At 33.3% G+C, this 15,139-nt stretch overlaps 1 protein-coding gene across 1 annotated transcript; it reads right to left on the bottom strand.

Moving 5' to 3' along the window:
• Positions 1-12,280: 12,280 nt before the first annotated feature.
• LOC131639205 (putative oxidoreductase C1F5.03c) lies at positions 12,281-14,030 on the bottom strand. Its single transcript, XM_058909709.1, has 2 exons — positions 13,081-14,030; positions 12,281-12,889 (listed from the first exon to the last, which is right to left on the bottom strand). The coding sequence occupies exons 1-2, from the start codon at positions 13,952-13,954 to the stop codon at positions 12,519-12,521; spliced, it is 1,245 nt and encodes a 414-aa protein (XP_058765692.1). The 5' UTR covers positions 13,955-14,030; the 3' UTR covers positions 12,281-12,518.
• Positions 14,031-15,139: the final 1,109 nt, after the last annotated feature.

Below are 15,139 nucleotides of genomic sequence, written 5' to 3'. Positions count from 1 at the left end.
ACCACTAGTTAATGTGTGACATGCATGCAAAATCAAAAAATAAATATCGTCTCGTGAGAAGCTTCAGTAAGTGAAGAGATCAATGAAAAACACTAATGAAGCCCAATGATAGGACATCTAAAAAGCACGAAAAAATGTAATAAATGGATAAAAAATAACTATTCCTTCGGTGTGTCTAAATAACTCTCGTTGCAAATGAAGCGTGATGCGAAAAACAGAAGCGTGGAGCTTCACCTTAAGATAAACATACAAATATTGAAAAATCCTAATATGAGCCCACGACGGAAGGTAAATTTCAGAAAGAGATAACATAAGAATTTCCATTAAATGACACTCAAACATAGTAAAAGGTAGCCAGAACCATAATTTCGGAAAGTAACATAATAGATAGGGAATTGACAATTAGAATAACACCCACATATATGTTCCTAGTGTCAAAGAACATAGATGTGGTTTTATATCGGGTTGACCATTAATTGATCTGGGAGTTTTGAATTGGCTATCCTCTAAATCGAATTGAGGTTTATATCGGGCTGACCAAGAACTGATTCGAGATTTTCTAGTGGGTTGATCTCGAACCGACTAAGCTTTTTTACAGGGATGATCTCAAGAACTATTGTCAATATTTTTCTCTAGTTATTCTTCACAAACCCAAAAGGAGATATTTTCCTTAAGTTGTGAAGATCACAAACCAAAAGGAGAATAACACTAATCCCCCAAAAAAGAGCTTTTAACAGGTATACCTTCAAACCCAAACATACACTTCCTTAGGAAGAATAACTCACTCAAGAGAAAACAAAAATCTTGTGAATTTACAATAATACCCATTCCAGAACAAATTCCTCACTAAACTCAAGAATGTTTCATTAAGCGCTATAGCTAAAATTATGTGAGAGAAAGAAAAATATTTTGGAGAGAGATTGAGAGAGAGGGGAAGGTGAGATATCTCACGTTTTCTGGATTAAAATAAATTAAACGGAAAGCCTATAATATTTATAGGCCAAAGGATGGTTAAAAAGGAAACGATCCATGGGCAAAATTAACTCACCTAATCGATTACCTACTAGATCTAATCGAATAGATACCACAAATAATCAATTGTTTGAGCCTAATTTGGAATTGATAGAGAGTCATTAACATTCATTAAGACACTATCATAATAGATTATAGACTCATTTTCCCTTATCTAATTAATTAGGCAGTTCAAAAACATGCCCTAATCAAATCTGATAGTTACTAATTCATCTGGCTAAGCTCCAAAAACTTTTTAGCTTATTTTATTTGAAAAATAAGGCTTCAAAATATTTTTGATGAGTGTGTTATTTATACATAATACTTTACAAAAAATCACTTGTGATTTATAAAACACTGATCACTCAGACATACACGATCAAGCGAGCTTTCACACTTCCTTTTTTCACACTCTGAAGCTTCAATTATTTTTCTGAATAAACCAATCACATTAGCACTTCACTTGAATTTTCTTGGATGAGGCTTGATATATCTTAAAGTCAAACGCCATCATGAAAAGAAATCATTGGTGATCATAAAACCCTAATTATTTAGCTTGATTCAGAGGAATAACTTGACCAACCATCTTATCTTTGACTGCCCTTGAACCAGCTTTGACTGCCCTAATTATTTAGCCCTTGAACCAGCTTTAGCACTTGCTTGTCACCAAAGTCACTTTAAAGAATGTTGCATATTCATGAGTTTTCATCTGCAAAACCATAATGTTATCAGAGATATGTACATCTTGCTTATCTATGAGCTTTGATCACTTCCTAATTAAACTTGAAAGCACATAGTTCACAGCTTCTCTTGTGGATACCTACCCCCAGATGAACGTGTTAAACGTCAAAATTAGTTTCCTATGAATATTAACTTAGTTATAGAAATTTTAGTCTCTTACTTACATTTACTATTTTACTGAACCATGACTTAAATTAGTTTTGAATGTTTCAGTTTTAGGTCATGCAATTTTAGTTTGTTGCTAGTATTTTATGATAAATTTTGTTAGTTGATGTTAGCATTCATTATTTTATGATGTTAAAAGATAGTAAAAGTAGGTTATCTAATTTTTTCAAGAAGATAAAAATGTTAGTAATTTTTATGAAAAAATATGATGACTCATCATTTAGTCATTTAATATTAATAAAATAGAAAAATTATTTAGGTAACCCTTTACCCAACACGAAAATTAGTGGGTTTGCCCAAACCGACCCATTGGTGTAACATGTGGTTATTTTACCTCATCCAAACCAGAGTGTCTTATATGAATTGGATATTGGATTTGGTCAAATCCCACTCAAACCGGCCCAATACATCCCTATATAATATCCCACATGTATGAAAATCACATAATCTTAGAAAAAAGGAGTACGCAAGTAATAAGAGAATAAAAACTTTTCAGAGATGTACGCACCAACAAAAGATAAAGATTAAACAGAGAAACAAAACAACAAAAACAACAACAACAAAGACCAAACTTATGTAATTCTTATAGCAGCTCTTGCAGCGAAGATGAAATCCCAACGTGAGGGAAAAGAGAAAAAGCTGTTGCTTTAAGGAAAACATGAGTTTTCTAGATTAGAAAGGCTCTGGCTTACATATACATTAAAGAGAACAATCCCATAAACATTAAAAATATGATGAGAGTTGAAGAGTGCAAGAGACACAACTGAATAGCGATAGTTCCTATTAATAAAAACTTAAGCGAATGAAGTCAATAACAAAAAGACAAGAGGATTTGTTAGAAATCATTACATAATTTTCCCCTACACTATAATTATTATATCTAGTTGTAGGGACAAAACATTATATGCGCCCCAAACCTAGAGTTCCTAGGAACAAACCTACCGAACACATAATAGCACATGGAAACACCAAAAGACAAGGAGAATCATCAAAGCTTTCCTCATTCAGTTAGAGATATGTTGGAAGGACGAGATCACACTGTCAAATGAAGGATACAAATTAATTAACATGTGCGACCCTCAAGCGATCTGACCAACAACGAAACATAGACATCAAAAGAAAACATGTATAGAAGTTATAACCCTTTATTAAACCAATCCTTGGAAACAAACCACATTTTGGTTTCGTCGGGATTTTCTTGTGGGGATACTCTACCATTTTGGACTCAAAGCCAAAATGGTTATGATCCATCCCAAAACAGAACTCTCCTAAGCAGTAACAGGAAATGCTCATAAATTTTTGAATTGAATTTTCATAAATAATGACGTATCCCAATGACATTAGACCAATGATGTCCCCCTTTCAAAATAGCTATTCACATTAAGGTTCTTGCATTATAAAACCTAGAATAGACCTACCTTAGAAGGAAACCTGATTAGAGAAAATCAATAGGAATGAGATCGTCTGATGGTATAAGGACGAGATCTTGTGACATTCTTACCTTTTTGATAATTATACAAAGCGGAAATTTCTACGATTTTAAAATCCAATATCTCTACTATAAAGCCTAACAAAGACTTCACTATTTTGTACACGTTATTCTAATCCAAAATACATCTCACTTTTGATCGTCGCTAAATTGTGCGTCATAGTGGTTGCATATACCCCATGTCAAACCGGGGCACCACAACACTAGTTGCAAACGGGGGTTCACCATCATATCCAAGTTTACCACCTTGTTTGTGAAATGATTAAACTTTATTTTCAATTTTATGTATTGAAAAATAAGATATAACCTTTTATTTTATTTTAAATTTAAATATTAATTATAATATATTTAAAACTACACTATGAACATATAGTCAAGACTAAATAGTTAATTGGACTTAGCCAAAGAGAACGAAAATCAATGAAAACAAGTAATTAAGATGATAAAAACTTGTCAACAAAGTTAAGTAAAGTGTGAATGAATATAAAACAAGTTATTTAAGCAGTTGAGCTTTGGTAATCGGAGTCGACCCGTGGATGGTAAGGCATGGCGTGACTTGGTCCAAAGTCTAACAAATATTAAACAATATAGCAACCTTTGAATTTAAGTCCTAAGTAAGTCGCTGCTTCATATAAAACCAGGTTAGTTTCTCACTGTCATTTTGTCTTGCTCTTTGTCTAATTCTTAATACACAGATTTGTACAACATGATTCACACATGCACCCATAATCTTACTTGTGAATCTATGCATATTTTACTATAGATCATGTTTATTTAATTCATATGCCAGGGATAATGTTTTCAAATATAATTATAAGGTCTAGACTGTAAAGTGATATTGTATAATGTGGTTATGAGTAACGTTAAGGTGACTAAAAGGCTATAGTAATAATAATATAAAAATATATGAGTAACTGTAACACCCAGAATTCCGACACAAATGCTTGCACATGAAGCCAGCACATGGTGTGTGGAGCATCGGAATAATATAACGATAACAATATCTTTGCTTCATCAATCAGTACCTTGAGATTCATTAATTTTAAATTAGGTGTTTATTTGGTTGAATGAGGTGTGAGAGTGGAGAATAGAGTGACAATAGAAAAGAAAGAGAAGCTCAGAAATGCTATTATTAGTGATTCTCCAACCCCTACAAAAATGGATTTGTATGGTGATGACAACTACTCACCAGTTATGTTGATTTCATATTTTATTAAATGTAAATTTTTTAACAATTATTTGAAATTTAAATTTAATATGAACATTAAAAAACTCTAAAAGAGGATCGACTTTGTTAGTCCTTCTGTTTTATAATGAATAAGTGTCGTCTAAAATTTTTTCGTACAAATTAAAAATAATAATAGAATTGTTAAAAGACATTACTCTTATATTAAATTGATTTTATTAATGTGTTAGAAATATTGTACAAAATAATAATTAAATCATTCAAAATATATTCATATTAATAGAAATAAAATGACATTTTATTTTAAAATAAATGTTATTTATTAAAACAACTTGTTTTAAACAAAGCCTCTTTAAAAAAAACTTGTTTTAAACAGAGAGAATAAAACATTAGAATATTGGTTAAACGATAGATCTGTAATTGATATACAATACTATTAACTCGATTTATATAAATTTAATTGATATATATTTATAAGTACTCAAGATGGATGTGGAAGTTCGTCAAAAGAAAAAAAAAATGAAGGATTTATCACACTAAAGAAGAAAAAAATGAGATGGAAGACCTTTTAATTATTATTTTTTGACCCAGACATAATGGTTATAACCATTAAAAACTCACACACACAGCCGCAAATACAAGAATGCAAACTCTAATGATGACATTCAAAGAAAAAGAAGGAAAACCTTTTAACTTTTATATATGAATACAACTTTATTTGTCATTTATCTTCTCCTTTGGCCATTCATCCTCCTTGTTTTTCCTTGAGTTTTTGAATTAGGTGGAGTCCAGTCCATTAAAGAACTAGATCATTTTTAGATCATTAATCTAAAATTAGACCATACTATAGTTACATTTTAAATGCACACTTGAACCTCGAATATGATCAAATTAAAGTTGAATAATTAGGGTTTATATCATGATCTATCCATAACCAGCTATGCAGATAGTTGTCTAATTAGGGTGTGCGTCTTACTCATGGTTAAGTACGACATATTATTTTCTAACTGTACATTTCATCCTCATGACTCTTACATGGTTGTCGATGTGTTTTAGTTACACCACCCCTTCTTTGTAGAGTATCGATCAATTACAATTATCTATTTATATTTAATTAACTTTCAGTAAAGAGAGTAATGTTATCATGGACACAATATATTAAAAGACAACATGGTATTATTGTTGTTACAGGCTGTTCTGATATAGAAAATGGGCAAAGAGGGAGGAAAGACAAATTGACTAAGGATTGTGAGAGTGGAGGAAACTACAAGAACCATAATTCCTCTCAAGTCACTTGTAGTAGAATAATGAAATGTCCATTTGTATTGAGATCCACGTCAAGCGGTATTGGTTGGAACGTAACAGTTAGATGTTCACAATCATGACCTAAGGATTTAGCAGGTCATGGCATATTAGGCCGTTTGAAACCAGGTGAAAGACAATTTGTAAATAATATGAAGAAATACCACATGGTGCTGAGGTTCATTGTTGCTTCTTTGAAAAATAGAGATCCTAATAACCCGACGCATACAACACAGGTGTATAAGGCAAGATATACATACATGTCTACCATCATAGGTTCATTCACATTAATGCAACATTTGTTGAAACTAATACATGGTGAGAAATACATGTGTTGGACCAAAAACAAGGAGGAATTGGATGTTATTGTTGATATATTCTAGACACATTCTGATTATGTGAAGTTGTTGAACATGTTTCATTTGATGTTAATCTTTGACTATACATACAAAACCAACAAGTATTGGCTCCCACTACTTTGATTGGTGTTAAGTAAACCAAGTTGACTTTCACGATTAAGTTTTCCTACTTAGAACATGAAAGGGAGACAAGTTTCACATGAGCATAGTTGAAGGAGTTATTCTCATATGAGAAGTTGCTTCCAAAGGTACTAGTGACAAATAGGGAACTTTCTTTGATGAATGCCATAGAAGTTATGTTTCCATCCTTATTTCATCTGTTGTGTGTATTTCATATTTCAAAAAATCTTAGCTTAAAATGCAAGAATACATTGAATCTAATAGGAAATAGCATGTTATGGATCTATGGAACAAAATCATATTTTCAAATAGTGAGTTTGAGTTTGAGCAACACTTGCATCATTTTGAGAAAATATGTGTTGATACCTTTCATTTGTTGAGTATGTGTTCCAAATATGGTATACACCCTATACAGAAAAGTATATTGTTGCATGGACTAACTGAGTCACTCATTTAAGGAACACGACAACAAACATGTACTCCTTGTGAGTTTGAATCAATTACGTAATTATTTATCAATTTAATTATTGCATCTTCATCTATTATATGTTTTATAGGGTTGAGTATGCTCATTGGGGACTCAAAAACTTGTTTAGTACTAGTCAAACAGATTTATGCAGATATTGGTTCTGACAAATTTGAATGTGGTTGCTTCATTAGGACAACATATGGATTTCCTTACGTGTGTGAACTTGTAGGTTTTCAAATACAAGATTACATTGTTCCGTTAGAATTTACTCACGTGTTTTGAATAAAAATATACGTTGAAGAACAAGAAGTCACTAAAGAGGAGAGTGGGACACATTTATACTTAGACAAAGAATGTGAATAGTTAAGAGGTATTTTAGCATCTTAGATATTGTTGAACAAAGGATGATGAAGAAAAAAGTTTGTAAACTTACATATCTATGCACAACTTCCATGTGTCCACCACCAATGAAGTACAAGCCAAAAAATGATTTAAGAAGAATAAAAATGGCCAAGAGAATGATGTGCATCATAATCTTTTACATTGGGAGTATGTTAAGGCTTTGGAAGGAGGCTAGACGTCGATGAGATCATGTAGTAAAGCTTCATCAAGTAAACCATCATGCAAGTCTTCAAGATATCTTTTCTTATATCAGTTTCCTATTTTTCTTACAAGACTACATTGAAGATATTATAAATATGAAGATTGGTGAAAATTGTGGTTTTTGTGCTATAGAGCTTTATTTCAAAGGGGTGAAGAGTCATGGTCCTTGATTCTAACGCAGTTAGATGGTGAAGTTTATCTAAACAGTCGGTTGTATTCCAAGTTGTTCTATAACACAATCTCTGATGTTAGGGGTTCATTGTGAATAACTAACTTATGAGTTCAAGGTCTTGAGAAATGGATGACGACTTCTTATATGGATTAACCTATTGCTTCTAGATACAATGTAATATTGGTCTCGTTGTCCTCTAACCTTAACATCACTTTCTTTCTACTTTTGGTTTATTCATCTATGTTTGATAGTAAACATAAAATGATTGCAGTTAATTTTGTTAACAATACTTATTGAGTTCAGGTGAAGTTGAAACACAATAGTTCATTGCCTCCGGTCAGTGACCGTTATAAACAGAATTGTAATAAAAGTACAAGAGCATGAAAACATCATATGCATATAAGGCATTAGAAAGAAGAAGTCAAAAAGTCAATATAATTTATTTTGTATTTATATTGTTGATAATGCGAATATATATTGTCGAATTGTGATTATCCCTGACACTTTTATATGTTAAAAATGTTACTTGTATTCATAATAAATTATATTAAAATATATTAAGTTATGTTTATATTATAGTATTGTGGAGTTAATAATGTCAAAAACCTAATAAAAAAGTTTTAAAAAAAACACACTCTACTCTATGCCAAATTAAAAAAGAAGGGCAAAAGCCTACACATTCTGAACATTTTATGGTATGTTTGGTTTAGCGGCAGAAAATAGAAAATCACGTTGCCGTAAAAGTTTGGTTTTGGAGCTTCGGGTGAAATGGCCGGCAGAAAATAGAAAATCACATTGCCGTAAAAGTTTGGTTTTGGAGCTTCGGGTGAAATGGCCTCCAAATGTGCGGTGCGGTGGGAAAACGCTAAACCAAACATGTATTTAATATATATCCACTTATCCAATTAGAAGTCTACCGAATTTTTTAAATATGTTATACACCTCCATACTTATACACCGAACTTTTGAAAAATATAGTAAAAATGTATCCAAACAGTAGATTTATACAAAAATTTAGTATTCCAATATAACACCAAAATTTTGATAGACAGTTTTGAGAATCTGATAAAACTTCATATGAAAAATTCAATATTTTGAGGAAATATCCAATAAAACCTCAAAAATTGATCAGTAAACGTAAATTATTTATAAACATCCGATATTTTAAACCAAATATATGCACAAATACGAAATTTTTTGTAAAATCTAAAAAAAACTTTTTTTATTAAATTAGAGATATTATGATAAAATTGTAGGCAAATTGGGTTGTAAAGTGGATGGTGTGAGGTGAAACAGTCGTATAAATAAGTTTGGGATATCCTTATGTAAAATCCAGTTCGTAAGGTTCACATCCCTATTTTTATTTTATATTACTAAATAATATACAGAACCCAAACAAAAATATTAATAATCCCAATGAAAAGATCAAAATTAATAATAAAATTAAAAGCATAAAAATCTTTTACAAATCAGATAGCATATCTAATTTATACAAATAGTTTTGTTTTCACAAAATCAATTTAAAGAATCAGTTTTGAAACCAGTTTTAAATCAGTTTTTATAAACCAATTTCTCAAAATCAATTTAAATCTTTTACAAATCAGATAGCATATCTAATTTATAAACCAATTTTGAACATAAAGAATCAGTTTTTAAAACCGGTTTTAAATCAAATTGATAATTTAAGCAAGTAATACTAGAACAGCTTGAAGATCATAATACACAGGCTGGAAGACTCATAATTCAGCTTATTTGGTGGTTTAATTAATCTGTTTTCTTATACCCCCTTTCTTACAATGGCTTATTCTGAGAAGTGATACCATTGTATATCTGACAGACATGATAATAATATGCAAAACCAGAACTACCGGAATAAACAATCTTAAAATCACATTTTATGTCACAGATTCCATTTCATCTCCATGTATTATTGGAAAATCTGCAGCAACTACATAGAAGTTTAGAGTACAATTTCATGAAACAGCAACAACTGCACCGAATAATTATAATTTTGTAACTTGCACAATAAGCTAAAAGAAGTTACAGCAGTACAAGATTCACCCAATGCATGGTAACGTGTTTTCACCTTCACCTCCACTGTTCCATTAAATAACAACCTATTTATACTTCACCAATCCATTGTTTGCAGTTTGCACCAAACATCACAGAAAAGGAAGGGTAATTCAAATTATCAGGACTAGCGAATTTTTTTTCATTTTCACAAATTACTTTTCATTTTCACTCTAAGGATTCTAAGTAACAATATCTACTCCCATGAAGCTTAAAATCTGGTAAATAATAACTATAGAACAAAGAAACTCCACAAAAACTCTACCATCACAAAGAACAACATCAGCAGGAAACTCTCTATCCATTGGTATATGCCCAAAACCATGGCTTGAAGACTTATGACACACACTAGAAGATTCATAATTCATAAACACATTAAACACACACTGCCATCTTCTTGTTGAGGAGAGCAAAAAGAAGTCAATGGGAAATATACAATATTACAGCAGTTGAAAGCAACAAAAGCAAGAAACACAAGCAACACACATAATCACTCTTAAGAATTCCGGTTTGTAAGGTGGAGATTGCCCTACTTATAAACAATTGTTCATGCCATACAATGTCCGATGCGAGACTCTTTAACACACTCCCTCACACCCAGGATTGAACATCTGGAGCATAGTGCGTTAATTTCTTGATAGAATCTTATAAGTGTATGTAGAACTATGATAACCAAACCAAATTATCCAATTTGCATGTAGTGACCATTTGCTTATATGATGAATACCACCTTTACAAAGATGACACTTCTCGTGAAGAAACATTATTTTTTTAAATATTGTCTGTTGTTGAGTTTCATAAATAAAGAAAAATTCTTCATAACCCTCAGGTCCCTGGATCGGAACCAGACTCTAATATCACTTGTTAGGAACTCAGGTGAGGCAGGAGCAACAATAAGACCAATGCTATATGACCACGAGATAGGAATGCCCCCACTTATAAACAATTGTTCAAATCATATAATCTGATGTGTGACTTTTAACATTCACAATTACCCAAATAAATGAAAGCAGAATAAGTTAGCTAGCTAGCAAAGAAAAATAAACTGAATAGCAGCTAGCTAGTGGCCACAATTGAAAGTTACCTATCAAAACTTCCAAACTATTCTTCGGTCTTCATCAGTAGTGATATGGATTGAATTAGAGCCACTAGATAAGTATTGGGAAAACAATTCTAGCCTAAAAAAGACTTCATATTACTCATCAAGTCATAGTATAATAAGTAAATATTGTTTGATGGTATATCATTTAGCCTTACTTTGTTCAATTTTTTCAAGCTTTTCAATAATCTCCTGCCAATAGTTAGATGGCTATGTACCTGATTCAAATAAATGAAGTAATAGAAACACAGATCACTCTTAAGTTGTAATCAAAAGCAACTCACAAAACAAGATTCCATCAAATAAGAAAGCAATTTCTGCATTCTGAAAAAGCAGTTGTAATCAAAAGTTAAAAGCCATCAAAGACCTTTAAAAAAAGCTTCAAAAAGACCCTATCTCAAGTTATTGATTTAGGTAACAGTAACTTCCTTATATCATTCATCATGGCGTGTTATTGTTTATCAAATTATAAGAGTGAGAAAATTTTAAAAAATAAAACAAATCGACACCTGTGTGTTTTATCCTGTTGAGTAAAGCAGTGGATTATATGCTTTGATTCAGGACATAATACTTTCAATTTTCTAGAACATTGCGAGGGATAGTTTTTACATGGAAAAGCACATATTCTTCTGAGTTGATAATTTGATATTGATATGCCAGAAACAACAAAAAAATAAGTGAAACAAACTAACTCATCAAACCTACAAACTAATATGTGATTTAGTAGGCCACTGTCAAGCAATTCATCAAACATACCAACTAACCAGTGAAACAAAGTAACAAACTTAACAAACACAGATTTAGCATCAATCCACATGCGTACATAAATCAAAACAGAAGAAAAAAAGTTCACAAATATACCCAACAAACTTGCATAAGCCATGAATATAATGTGAAATCTGAAAGATGAATACCTGAACTGTGTCTTGTGAAGGTGCTAATCACGAACACTACAAAAACCACAAAATCTGAAGGATGAAGGAGGGAGTCTCGAACGAGTTCAGTCGCAAAGTGTGAAGTCGCGAGTCACGAGCAAGAAATCGACCGTAAAGATTGAAGAGTGTGAAATTAATTAAAATAAAATCACAAACACGATTGTATTGCGAGAATCGTGAATTAAAATGTAGGCTTTTGATTATCCTAAATCATAAATCAGTCTGGGAGCAGGGTTAGTGGTTGGAGAGGATGAAAAGCAGATCAGGCAAAGAACAAACTGGGGTTTGGATTATTGTTGGTTAAGGTCATCCATCAATTGGTCACCCATCCAAATGTAGGAGCCGGCTGATATACAAAAATAAAAATATCCATTTTTTTAAAACCGGATTTGGATATGATTCTAGCTAAACCACTTATCTGACTCAAATGAGCAACCCTAAAGGACTCCTTTAAAAGGAGGTTGCAAGTTATTTGATTGGCCTTAAAACACACCGCATCATCCGCAGCAGTTACTATAACATATTAATGATAATCCTAAAATTATATACAACCTAGAAAGTTACTAATAAGCAACACTCAAAAAGCAGTCCAGCCACAGCTCACTCCATGTAATAGCCGTGGCCATTCAAAGCTAAGAAAAACACAAACAGGACACCGGATATGACACTGGCAATAATATATCGACACCAATAATAGTATGACTGAATGTAATAACACATGTTGTTGTCATGTCATACACTAACACATCCTAGACATCAGACACGTTTTCCATTACAAGTGTCGGTGTGAAAGTTATTCAAGCTTTGGCTCTTCCAGCAAATCTAGCAGGACTAAACTGTTTAAGATCAACAATGGTAGAATGACCATCAAGAACAAGCTCGGCAACAGCAGCTCCAGTGGCAGGACCATTTAGAATACCCCAACAACTATGCCCAGTTGCTACATAACACCCCTTCACTCCAGTAATCTCTCCTATGATCGGCACTCCATCATCAGTACACGGTAAAAAGCACGCTTGCTCCACCTTCACTCCTTCTTCCCCAAGATGGCTTGACACAGTCTTAGCCACCCTCTTCAGCATTTCAATGGATTCTTTATCACCCTTTATCTCCTCTGGACTATCCGGTACTTCTTCCTCCTTTGACATCCCACACACATACACCTCCCCTGGAAAAATATATTATATTTATCTAAATATTATTCTTTTCATTGACTATACAAGTCTTACATTATTCATATTCTTTTGTTATTATCAATATATATCATTTCGATTTTACATTTCTCTATTTTTCTATCAAGAATAGGAATAGTAATGAGTAAAGTATTTGTATTTGATTGGAATATGGTAATATTCATACCTGTGGGGCGAGGGTATACTTCAGGGTCAAGAGGTGTCCTTCTATTGGAGGCATTGTAGCTGAGAAAAAGAGCATGGGGTGATATAGCATTGGGTTCTCTGGGCTCCAAAACAATACTATGAGCCTTAAGCCCCGAAACTCGAAACCTCGAAGACAACAACTCAAGCTTACTAGACCAAGGACCCAAAGCCAAAACCACAGCATCCGCATCCACAACCAACCCTCCTTCTAGAACCAGCGATCCAACTCTTCCTCCATCCACCTCCAACCGCTCCAATTTCCCAATCACAATCTCCACACCATGTTTCTCCACCGCATTCTCAATCAGCGTCCGCGTAAACAGTTGCGGATGCACCTGCGCCGTCGTTTCGCGAGTCCCAATCGTTTTCGGCCCACGGGCCGGCCCATCAACCCAAGATGGCAACAATTCAGAAGAAGTGGAACCAGAACTAGAACTAGAAGTCCGCTTTGATTCTTCGGTTACGGTGAGGCTGAGAGCTGAGAGCGATCTATAACCGTATAATTGAGAGCCGTTAAGCTCTTGAGAGAGTGAACGGTGGAGATTGAAGCTTGCGCGAGCTAGTTTTTCCATTGGACCTCCGTCGCACCAATCTAAGGCGAGGAATCCACCGGCTTTACCAGAAGCGGCGCATGCAATGTTGGATTGCTCGATGAGTGTGACGGCGGCGCCTTTCTTGGCGAGGAAGTAAGCGGTGCAGACACCTATGACTCCGCCGCCGCAAACAACTACTTTCTTGGGAGGATTCATGGGGTATGGATTAGATTGAAGTGATTTAATAGTGGAAATGCGTGTTCTGGTTTGGGGAAATAGATGGAGTGTTGTTGAGTGAGGAATCCCCACTGATAGATTCATGGAGGTTCGCGTTTTTTAATCTGACACGTGTCTTTAGAATGTTGCAGGACAAAACCTTTGCAATTGCAATCAATACTGAAAAAAATTGCATCTAGTAAATACTGGAAACAATTAAAATTCAGTTTATGGGGTGCATGTAGTAAAGTGTAAATTGTTGGTTATTACCACAACTTTCTAAGTCGTTTTAGCTGATTTGTTTATTAACCCCACACCACATATACCTCACACCCCAAAAATAACCTTATTCAAACATTCTACTAAAAATTTTAAAATATGCTAGGCAATACCGAAAATTTCAAACACATATTAGATTTTTTTTAAAAGTGAAATTTTTAACGGGAATTTTAAAATTTTCAGTAGATTTTATCAAAAATTTAAAATTTTTGAGAAATTTTATAAGAAAAATTTATATTTTCCAATAAATTTTATCGGAAATTTTGAAATTTCAAGGAGATTTTACCAGCAATTTCAAAATTTTCAGGATTTTAACAGAATTTTACCACAAATTTTGAAATTTTCGAAACTAATTGCAATTTACTAGAGATTTCATTATTGTATCGGAAATTTCGTTTGGAAAAAATTGTTCACATTTCACAAATGGCATTTCTGGAATAATGAAAATTGGGTGGTGTCAGGTATAATTTGGGGGTGACAACTTAAATTTGTTGACGCAACAATCAGAGGATGGTCGAGCGAGGAGCATTCTTACTTTGTCGGACTTTCCTTTGAGCAACACATCTTTGTGGAAGACATACCATTGGTCCACCTAAAATCTTAAAGGGATAGCTAAGTGAGTTTTCTCACTTATAAATGCTCAAGTCACCACATTTCTATCCAATGTGGGACTATTATCCACATTACTCACACTTGCTACATTCTCAACACTCCTCTCAAATGTGAGTCCACATTTCTCCTCCCCCTTAAGTGGAAGTTCTTCTTACTTCCACAAACTCTTCAACCACAATCAACGTTTCTTACTCACCACCTTTGTGGAACCGTTGACACTCTTCAACCGAACGTTTCTTACTCACCATCCATGTGGCTTCGTTGACTTACGACACAAGTAAGTCGGTCCTTTGCTCTAAACCAAAGGATCTGATACCAGATGTTGGAATTAAATCCAAAATTTTGAGTAATTCCTTATCGCTACACAATGATAATGAAATAAACAAGAAAGAAAATTTG

This window comes from Vicia villosa, linkage group LG1 (assembly GCF_029867415.1).
Source record: "Vicia villosa cultivar HV-30 ecotype Madison, WI linkage group LG1, Vvil1.0, whole genome shotgun sequence".
Lineage (NCBI taxonomy): Eukaryota > Viridiplantae > Streptophyta > Magnoliopsida > Fabales > Fabaceae > Vicia > Vicia villosa.
The sequence above is the reverse complement of the archived record's forward strand: the minus strand, read 5'-3'. Positions and strand labels throughout refer to the sequence as shown.